The sequence below is a fragment of the Mchenga conophoros genome, linkage group LG22 (genome assembly GCF_057382185.1).
Source record: "Mchenga conophoros isolate Kocher_MC1m ecotype Shallow Benthic linkage group LG22, M_conophoros_male_GT1.1, whole genome shotgun sequence".
NCBI lineage: Eukaryota > Metazoa > Chordata > Actinopteri > Cichliformes > Cichlidae > Mchenga > Mchenga conophoros.
The window spans coordinates 30,426,427-30,437,691 of record NC_140546.1 but is presented as its reverse complement, the minus strand read 5'-3'; the positions used below and the strand labels follow the sequence as shown (position 1 = coordinate 30,437,691).

Genomic DNA, 11,265 nt, shown 5'->3' with positions numbered 1-11,265 from the left:
TTTTGTCAATTCTACTTTGTTTACTTGTTGAGTCACTGGATATAAGCTGCTTAGGTGAGGTCTTTATTTTTACAATCATCATCAATCTAATGGCAGCAGCTGTGCTTTGAGGAAAAGAATGTTGACAGAGAAGGTGTGGACGCAACATGTCAGCACATGAACTGTCAGTGGTACAGATAAAAGGTGTGGTATAGAATAGAATAGAATTCAACTTTATTGTCATTGAATCACAGGTACAGGGCAACGGAACGCAGTGTGCATCCATCCAGAAGTGCTTTAGCCATGATATAGATATATTACAATATATATTAGCAATAATATAGATATGTAAGTATATTACAGAAATGGGTCTATTACGGTATGTAATATGCACACAGTATGAAGTATGTTATGAATATGCTATAACTATAAGTATGTACAGGCTGTAGTGAGTACAAGCTATGTACAGGCAATGAACAGGATATAAATGTGAAAAAAACTATACAGAATATGAAGGAAATTCATATATGAGATATACAGCTATACAGAAATGGGAACTATGCAAGTTGTAAACAGTTATAGAATTAAAAATTATCGTATGATTATTTACACAGAACTATACAGTAGTGCAGTTAAGAGGCTATATAAAGTGCTAGTGGTTGTGAGTGGTGGTTCAGTCCATGTTATTATTGTGTGTTTGAGGGTACTGTTGTCCATTGTGTGTGTGTGTGTGTGTAGGTGGTTGTGGCTGTGTGTATGTCCAGTCCATGTGTTAACGTGGGTCAGATGTCAGGAGGCAGAGTTCAGGAGCCTGACAGCTGTGGGGAAGAAGCTGGCTGTGTCCCAATTCAGGGTCTGCAGCCTTAAAGTACGCAGCCTCAACAGTCCTCAAGGGCAGCGTACTCAAAGACCGCTAAGGCCGGAAGTGTGAGGCTTGTGAAATGGGACGGTCTAGCCTCCGTCGTGCTGCCCAGGTTGCCTAGCAACCATGTGAATAGCTTCAGAAACGTGTGGTTGACAGAAATGAAGGAGAGCATATTTTGTTTGTTTATTTGTTTCTAAATGAGCTTTGTGTGATTTAATAAGTATCTGAGGCTGAGACCACAGGACTGTAAAACATGATTGTTGGGCTTCATATCTGTACTATCAGCATGTGCTGACCACTCAGTGCATTTTATCAACAACTTTAATATTTTTTGGGAACGCAGGCATCTGTTTAAAGCAAATGGATTTAATTTTAACAAGTCAGGGGTGAAACTGTTCACCTCCAACTTGTTTTATTCCATACGTCATCCATCTGTGCTTGGTGCCAAGGCTGAGATAAACGAGGAGTTATCTCATAAAGAGGAACAAACAGTACTCCAAGAACAGACAAAGCCCAGCAGAAACCTTGAGGAGGAGCTCCATCTGCCCCCACCCGGGAAGAGCCTCAGAAAGGAGAGGCATCTGAGGCAAGAAGAGGGGTCCCTATTTGCCTCCAACTCTTTCAACAACACAGACGACCAGGACCAGGACCAGGGACCACGATCTTCCCCAGTTCCCCAAACCCCTGACAGGCCATCACCCCCATCACCCTCCTCCTCCTCCCTTTCTCCCTCCTGCCCACACCTGAAATTCACTGAGGAATTGATGGAGCGGGTCAATGCTGGGCTCAGATCTACCCCCCGGCCCAATCCCTTTTTGTCCCCCATAAACCCCCCACCAGAGCAGCTAAAGGTTCGCCATCGAGCCCCACCCTCAACAGAGCAATCGAAGTCACATTGCCCAGCCTCGCCCCCCTTAGTTCCTCTTTACCACCTTCATGCTCTGTCTCCACAGTCTGATGTGTGATGTGTGGAGGGTCTGGGCTGCGAGGATTATGGCAGTGGAAGAAGCTGGGACCCTGTTTACTAGAAGGTTTTAAAATTTCTGTACTTTTAGGTGACAGGAGACATGTGGCCTGGTCAAAACACAGAGAGCTGCACTCTAAAAGATCTTTAAATATAGTAAACATACCTTGTGTGCCACAGACTGCTCCCAAACACGAGGGGACAAGTAATGCCTCTAAAACACTTAAGTTGGCTTTATTAAATGTTAGATCTTTAGCTGGGAAAACATTTTTAATTACCGTATTTCCCGGACTACAAAGCGCACCTGAATATTAGCCGCACAAGCTAAAATCAGGGGAAAATCCTGTTTTGTACATACATTAGCCGCACCTGACCAAAAGCCGCAGGTGTTTCGATGTTGACTTATCATATGTCAGAGAATATGCACAAAGGGAATTGTCAGAAAAGAGATGGCTGTTTGGAGACACACCCCTTTTATTAATATTTTGAAAAACAAGTTATGGGTACATATTTGCACATGTAGTACATAACAGTAACCTACAGCACACCAGAAAAATAGATTCGGCCTACCTTTTAGGCTCAGGTGCAGTGACACAGCTTTAACAAGAAGAAAAGTCAGTCATTCACCACCATCTTTCTCTTCTTCCTGCGCACTAAAACCACCAAAGTCCTCTTCTCCAGTGTCGGATACAAACAGGCTCAGGATGGCTTCGTCATCCACTCTCCGCTTCTCTCCTTCGTTGTCACTTTCAAAACCAAAGAAATCCTCATTGTCAGTGTCGGTGTCCTCCTCTCCATCATGCAGCAGTCCAGCCCTTCAAAATCTGGTGGTGATCGCGGATGTTTTCACACTTTTCCACGCTGTCAGAATCCACCGGTGGAGTTGGGCATAACTTGCTTTTCGCAAGTTTATCGCCGCTCGTCATCCACGCCTCCCGCTGAACGCGTAGCGCTACTTTGAAGTTTGTTTTTCACGCTACTTCGTACGGCACTACGTTGCCTGGCGGACGGACATGTGACTAACATACCACTCTTGAACCCCGATCCTTCCGCCAGGCAACGTAGCAGAGGTGGGACCAAGTCATTGTTTTGCAAGTCTCAAGTAAGTCTCAAGTCTTTATCCTCAAGTCTCAAGTCAAGTCTCAAGTAATGTCAGGCAAGTCAGAGTCGAGTCTCAAGTCACTGGTGTAAAAGTCCAAGTAAAGTCACAAGTCTGAAATTTTGAATTTCAAGTCCTTTCGAGTCTTTAAAAAAAAAAACGAAAAAAAGCATGTTGCAGTTTTATGCTAAATGTAAATATTAGACCATGTAATTTTTAAATCTGTGTTTTTCTCAACACATGACAAAATAGTGAACTTAGAAAATATACACAAATTGTGAAATTGCACCTCTTTAAAATGCAGCTCAATTAAACCTAGCTCCAAGAATAATTTTCACCGACAGTTCTGAGATAAGCTGCATGTTATTCTTGGATGCGGTTGTAGGACTGGCTTTAAAATCGCATGACAAAAATATCATACATAAATAAATGATATTTTTTTTAAAATATCATTTAAAAAAAAACTGCATCACCAACGTAGCCTGGAAAACATTTGCTAGTTAGATGAAGTCAGCTATCTCATCGTAGCATATTTATATGCATATTTATAATTATACGCTTCTTGGAGTGAGTGCATACACTCATGAAGTTTAGTAACTTCCGGTCACTGCAACAAGCCCAGGTACAGTTTACCGACGGATGGGTGCAGGACCTTGAAATGCACCGTGTAGAAAGTAAAGACCATCGTACGTATCATAAGTTTACCAGTCTCACAAATCGTCGTCATAAATACACATTCGTTAACCGTTTATTAATAGGACCTTTGAGCTCAATGGTAATTAATTAGCAGTGGAAATAATTTCTGGTAGCATCACAGAAATGTAGCAGTGACAATAATATTGTATGCTGTAATCGTACTGGGCAATTAGTGATACAAAACAACTGTTTTATCCTGTGGATAAAAGTATATGTTTTTGTCAATGTACCATAATAACAGAAGCGAAACGCAATATTGTGTCAGGACAATTCACTATTCATGCACAATAAACAAAGGAGCATAGCGCGACAATTTCTGTTCAGCGCCAGGCTTGCTTGTAACCTATATCACCAATTATGTTAAGAAAAATGACGTATTAACTACAACAGCAGACTGACCTTTGTGGAAATGCTTGGAGCAGACTAACCTGTGAGCTGGAGTTATATTTGGTCTTTGAATGGCTGCAATCCAGTCGCCTCCTTGTTTCTTCGGAAACATGGCTCGAACAATTTCTCTTCAGCGACGTAATCCGATAACAACCGATCTCTTTACCCGTCGGCTTCCCGTGGCTGTCATGCGACCGGCTATTGCAGTTAATAATACAACAGCTTCTTGACATTTTTGTGTTTCTTTTTATCGCTGTATAACTGATTTTAATTGAAAGCCTGCATGCGCTAGTACCGCTTGCCACGAGTTCCCAGAATCCTTTGCGGTTCTACCCGTGAATGACGTCACATTTTCAATCTCTATATAATATGCATGTTAAATTTTATATTTGGGGTAAAATATCAAGTCTTTTCAAGTAAACCAGTTCAAGTCCAATTCAAGTCCTAAGTCATTGGTGTAAAAGTCCAAGTCAAGTCACAAGTCTTAGAACATTTTTTCAAGTCAAGTCTAAAGTCATAAAATTAATGACTCGAGTCTGACTCGAGTCCAAGTCATGTGACTCGAGTCCACACCTCTGCAACGTAGTGCCGTACAACAGCAGAACAAACAAAACAAATTGTCTTATGATATGACAAAAATCATGGACAATCCATAGAAAAGCCGCACCTGACTAAAAGCCGCAGGGTTCAAAGCTTGTGCAAAAAGTAGCGGCTTATAGCCCGACAATTACGGTAATGATTTAATCACTGAGCACAGCCTTGATTTTATGTTTTTAACTGAAACTTGGTTGGACCAAAGTAACAGTGGAGCTGTTCTCATCGAGACGACCCCTCCTAACTACAGTTTTATCAGTGAGGCCAGGGTGAGCAGGAGAGGAGGAGGGGTTGCTGTCTTATTTAATGAATCATTTCAATGTAAGCAGCTATCTCCTGGAAGTTTTCAGTCTTTTGAATATGTGGCTTTACAGCTGAAGGCCCCATCCAAAGTTGTGTTTCTTAATGTTTACAGGCCTCCCAAATACTGCACAGACTTTTTTAATGACCTCAGTGAACTGCTGTCTGTGATCTGTGTTAATTTCAACTGTGTAATTATTGTTGGGGATTTTAACATCCATGTGGACAACCCTCAGGACAAAGGGACTAAAGACCTGAGTAACACTCTGGGCAACTTTGGGCTGACTCAGCATGTAACAGAGGCCACACATAATAGAGGACACACTCTTGACCTACTGATCTCCAAGGGCCTGAGCATTTCAAACATTACTGTGTCTGATGTGGGCCTGTCTGATCATCACTGTGTTTTCTTTGAAAGTAAAATTTCAGGCCACACAAATATATCAACAGCAGTGATCACAAAACGGTGTATAACTGAATACAGTAGTGTGATCTTTAACCAGGTCTTCCCATTAACACCTGACCTGTCCAGAGGTTCAGTCAATGAGCTCGTCAATAGCTTCAATGCAAAAATGTTAAATGTAATGGATACAATTGCTCCCATTAAGGTGAAGGTTATCTCTGGAAGGAAAAAGTCTCCATGGAGAAACTCCACACTAGTGAAAAATGAAAAAAGAGAGTGTAGGAAAGCTGAGCGCAGATGGAGAAAAAACCTCCAGGTTCACTATGACATCTATAAAGAAAAACTTTACAATTATAATTTACAACTGGGGAGTGCAAGAAGGTCCTACTTCTCTGACATCATCACCAAAAACAGCTATAATGCTCGGGACTTATTTTCTACAGTTGACAGGCTAACAAACCCTCCTGTGCCAGTGGCAGCTGAACTTCATTCAACCATGGCCTGCAATGACTTTGCCAAATTCTTCAAAGAAAAAATCCAAAAGATTAGACAATCAATTGGTACATCAACAGCAGATCCAGAATATGTACTGTGCCCACCGAAAAACTGTTTAAACACCATAAAACAGTTTCACCCTATTAACAGCAAAGACCTGGAGGACATCTTAGGTCAACTGAACTCCTCCTCTTGCTGTTTAGATGTCCTGCCAACAAGTTATTTCAAAAAGGTCTCAAAGACTTTAGAGTCAGACCTGTTACAGATTGTCAACTTTTCTTTAATGTCAGGTATGTTTCCGGAACCACTAAAAACTGCTGTAATAAAACCTATACTGAAAAAGGACAATCTTGACAAGACACAAATGAACAACTACAGGCCGATCTCAAATCTCCCATTTTTAAGTAAGATCATTGAAAAAGCAGTTTCTCAACAGCTCAATTACTTCTGAAAACAGAATAACTGCGATGATGCCTTCCAGTCAGGTTTTAGACAGAACCACAGCACTGAAACTGCTCTGACCAAAGTGTTCAATGACATATGTCTGAATCCGGTTGTTCAGTCTGACGTCACTAGCCGTGTCTGGACCTAAACTTCGCTGCAGGGCCATATATCAAACGATCACTATGGCATTACTGAGAGTTGAAAAACTGTCTGAAGTCTTTCATCTTTAATAAAATGATCAGCGTCCTGCTCTACCAGGTGTAACAATTGAGTTTAACATCCAGGCATCCATGAAAACGGAATTTATGACATTTAACGGAGTTAGAAGTTAGCAGGGAGTTACCTTGCTAGCTTCTATCTAAATACAATATAGCATCTCCTGACTGTGGGGTTTTGGAAACAAATTAAAACGTACAGCTCTGTTATCACTTCCAACATAAATGAAGACAGAAAATTAAACAGCAGTGACATTTGTAGGGTTACTGAAGTTGGGCTAGCTGGTATATAATGATGTGCTACGTGACCGCTAGCAACACAGCTATGTTAGCATAATATAAACAAGCTAACTTTTTTTCCACTCGATAAAAGTTAACGTGAGCGTTCTCAGTGGTCAGGAACAAATGTAATCGCATGGCAGGATGCTGTAAAAGGACCAAGCTTCAGCCAGGAGAACAACTGAGATAATCCATCCATAATATGAGGTTAGATCCCTATTGCCAGTCTTGGCAGCCGGGGGTCAGTCCGCCAGGACCTGTGCTCCTGGCCGCCACCCGGATACGGCCCTGATCTGAACCCGAGCAGTGCTTTGTTATTGGACTTCTGTGCTAATCACATTTTGGCCATAACGAACACCCTGTTCGAACATAAGAGTGTCCATAAGTGCACGTGGCACCAGGACGCTCTAGGCCGTAGGTCGATGATCGATTTTGTAATCGTATCACCAGACCTGCGACCATATGTTCTGGACACTCGGGTAAAGAGAGGGACTGAGCTGTCAACTGATCACCACCTGGTGGTGAGTTGGATCAGGTGGCGGGGGAGGACGCTGGACAGACCTGGTGCACCTAAACGCGTAGTGAGGGTGTGCTGGGAATGTCTAGCAAAGGCCCCAGTCCGCGAGATCTTCAACGCACACCTCCGGCAGAGCTTCAACAGCATTCCGAGGGAGACTGGGGACATTGAGTCCGAATGGACCATGTTCAGCGTTTCCATTGCCGAAGCTGCTGCATTGAGCTGCGGCCGCAAGGTGGTTGGTGCCTGCCGTAGTGGTAATCCCCGAACCAAATGGTGGACACCAGAGGTGAAGGGAGCCACCAGGCTGAAGAAGGAGTCCTATCGGGCTTGGTTAGCCTGTGGGACTCCGGAGGCAGCCGACAGGTATCGACAGGCCAAGCGGAATGCGGCTCGGGCAGTGGCTGAAGCAAAAACTCGGGTGTGGGAGGAGTTCGGAGAGGCCATGGAAAAAGACTTTCGGACTGCCTCGCAGAGATTCTGGCAAACCGTCAGGCGTCTCAGGAGGGGAAAGCGGTGCTCTACCTGCACTGTGTATAGTGCTGGCGGAGCGCTGCTGACGTCGACTGAGAAAATTGTCAGGCGGTGGAAGGAATACTTCAAGGACCTCCTTAATCCCACTGACACGTCTTCCGAGGAGGAAGCAGAGTCTGGGGATGAGGGGAATGACCCGCCAATTTCCGGGGGCGAGGTCACTGAGGCAGTTAAACAACTCCTTGGTGGCAGAGCCCCTGGTGTTGATGAGGTCCGCCCCGAGTTCCTGAAGGCTCTGGACGTTGTAGGGCTGTCCTGGTTGACACGCCTCTGCAATGTTGCGTGGAGATCAGGGGCAGTACCTGTGGACTGGCAGACCGGGGTGGTGTTCCCCAACTTTAAGAAGGGGGACCGGAGGGTGTGTTCCAACTACAGGGGGATCACACTCCTCAGCCTCCCTGGGAAAGTCTATGCCAGGGTGCTGGAAAGGAGAGTTTGTCCGCTAGTCGAACCTCGGATACAAGAGGAACAATGCGGTTTTCGTCCTGGTCGCGGAACACTGGACCAGCTCTTTATCCTCTCGAGGATAATTGAGGGTGCATGGGAGTTTGCCCAACCAGGACTTGGAGAAGGCATTCGACCGTGTCCCTCGGGGTGTCCTGTGGGAGGTGTTGCGGGAGTATGGGGTGTCTGGCCCATTGCTACGGGCCATTCGATCCCTATACAACCGTTGTAAGAGCTTGGTTCGCATTGCCGGCAAAATGTCGGACTCGTTCCCGGTGGGTGATGGGCTCCGCCAGGGCTGCCCTTTTTCTCCGGTTCTGTTCATAATTTTTTATGGACAGGATTTCTAGGCGCAGCCAAGTGGCGGAGGGCTTTCGCTTTGGTGGCCTCAGAATCTCATTTCTAATTTTTGAGGATGATGTGGTTCTGTTGACTTCAACGGGTGAGGGCCTCCAGCTTGCACTGGAACGGTTCGCAGCCGAGTGTGAAGCAGCGGGAATGAGGATCAGCACCTCCAAATCTGAGGCCATGGTTCTCAGCCAGAAAAGGGTGGAGTGCCCACTCCGGGTCTGGGATGAGTTCCTGCCCCAAGTGGAGGAGTTCAAGTATCTCGGGGTCTTGTTCGCGAGTGATGGGAGAAGGGAGCCGGAGATCGACAGACGGATTGGGGCTGCAGCTGCAGTAATGCAGACGCTGCACCGGTCCATCGTGGTGAAGAGGGAGCTGAGTGTAAAAGCGAAGCTCTCAATTTACCGGTCGATCTACGTTCCTACCCTCACCTATGGCCACGAGCTGTGGGTAGTGACCGACAGAACGAGATCGCGGATACAAGCGGCAGAAATGAGCTTCCTCCGAAGGGTGGCTGGCCTCTCCCTTAGAGATAGGGTGAGAAGTTCGGCCATCCGGGAGGGGCTCAGAGTAGAGCAGCTGCTGCTCCACATCGAAAGGAGCCACCTGAGGTGGTTTGGGCATCTGACAAGGATGCCCCCTGGGCGCCTCCTGGGTGAGGTGTTCCAGGCATATCCCACCGGGAGGAGGCCCCGGGGCAGACCCAGGACACGCTGGAGAGATTATATCTCTCGGCTGGCCTGGGAACGCCTTGGTGTTTCCCCGGATAAGCTGGAGGAGGTGGCTGGGGAGAGGGAGGTCTGGGCCTCCTTGCTTAGGCTGCTGCCCCCGCGACCCGGCCTCGGATAAAGCGGATAAAGATGGATGGATGGATGGAATATGAGGTTAGTCATTCATATACTGCTGCATGGGCTGGGCTGTAGTTACATCCTAAGGTTTTAAAAACTGAGCTTAAATAAATGATTAGCGGTAATAAAAGCCGAGGGAGGTCAACAGTGATCACTGACTGTTTTAGGAGCTTTTTGAGATCAAATAGAAGAAAATACTTAACATTAAACATGTTAACAACACAAAAGCCATATTAAACGCAGACTACTTTAGGCCCGGAAGTAGGATTCGTCGCGTCATCACTGAACAACCGGATACAGACAGTGGAAAAATGTCAGTCTTAGTTTTACTGGATCTCAGTGCAGCATTTGATACAGTTGACCACAACATATTACTCAAACGACTGGAGAACTGGGCAGGTCTTTCAGGAACTGTACTAAACTGGTTCAAAACATACTTAGAAAACAGGAAATACTTTGTATCAATAGGTAACTTCACATCTGAGCAGACAAGTATCACATGTGGAGTTCCCCAAGGTTCCATCTTGGGACCCCCTCTGTTTAACATTTACATGCTCCCACTGGCACAGATTATAAACAACAACAAAATAAACTACCACAGCTATGCAGATGACACACAAGTATATATCACAATGTCACCAGGAGACCAAGGCCCTGTACAGGCTCTTGGTAAATGCATTGAGGAAATTAATGACTGGTTGTGCGACAATTTTCTCCAGCTAAACAAAAACAAAACTGAGGTAATAGTCTTTGGCGCCAAAGAAAAACGATTACAGGTCACCAGAGAACTTCAATCTATACACCTAAAAACCACAAACCAGGCGAGAAATTTGGGTGTAGTGATGGATGCAGACCTAAACTTAGAAAAACACATTAAGACAATAACAAAATCAGCTTACTATCACCTCAAGAATATATCAAGGATAAAAGATCTGATGTCTCAACAGGACCTGGAAAAACTAGTCCATGCATTCATCTTTAGTAGGCTTGATTGCTGTAACAGCATCTTTACAGGTCTACCTAAAAAATCAGTCAGACAACTACAGCTCATTCAGAACTCTGCTGCTCGAGTCCTCACTAAGACCAAAAAAGTGGACCACATCAGTCCAGCTCTGAGGTCTTTACACTGGCTGCCTGTCCGTCAAAGGATAGACTTTAAAGTTCTGATGCTGGTCTATAAAGCTCTGAATGGTTTAGGACCAAAATACATCAGTGACCTCCTGACCCAGTATGAACCTTCCAGATCCCTCAGGTCATCTGGATCCAGTCTTTTAACCCTTTAAGACCTACCATAGAACCAAGTCCGCCAGAGCTTATGTTGTAGTGCCATTTTTGGGAGCATTTCAAGTTGCTATACATCAATACAACCATTATAGCCCAGATGTTAATAATATGTCTGCATTAAGTGCATAGTAATTACATAAATTGCAAAAAAGTGCAATAAACTACCAAAAAATTGAAAATCGCTTTTGTTTTTTTAACATATATTTCTAGTTAGAGAAATTTAAGAGGCTTATCCCTCAAAACTGTAAATACAAAAAAGTTGCACAGAATAGTTTCCCACCACAGGAAATTTATTTTGAGTGTCTTCATAGTTTTATTTTTGAAATACACCAATTTTTATATACTGCAGGAAAAACGAAAATAAATATTATACTGCAAATTTGCAAAAAAGCAGCATATGCATCAAAATAAACTATTTCCAGCAGTGCAATATGAGTCCTAAGCATCCCAGAAACGACACAGAAAGGCATAAAGTCAAAGAAAACTTTTAAAAACACCAGAATAGGCTCATGAGGCCCTGATGGTAAAAAAAAACTACATTTCAAATTCAAATTCAAAATTCTAATTCAA

The 11,265-nt window shown here is 44.3% G+C and overlaps 1 protein-coding gene across 1 annotated transcript; it reads left to right on the top strand.

Moving 5' to 3' along the window:
• Positions 1-146: 146 nt before the first annotated feature.
• On the top strand, positions 147-1,809 carry LOC146549702 (uncharacterized). The gene is made up of 2 exons (XM_085261701.1): positions 147-183; positions 1,130-1,809. The coding sequence occupies exons 1-2, from the start codon at positions 147-149 to the stop codon at positions 1,807-1,809; spliced, it is 717 nt and encodes a 238-aa protein (XP_085117827.1).
• Positions 1,810-11,265: the final 9,456 nt, after the last annotated feature.

Coding starts and splice junctions, on each gene's coding strand:
- LOC146549702 (XM_085261701.1), top strand. CDS start 147: ATGTCAGCACATGAACTGTCAGTGGTACAGATAAAAG. Junction 184..1,129: donor GTCAGTGGTACAGATAAAAG/GTGTGGTATAGA, acceptor CTGTACTATCAG/CATGTGCTGACCACTCAGTG.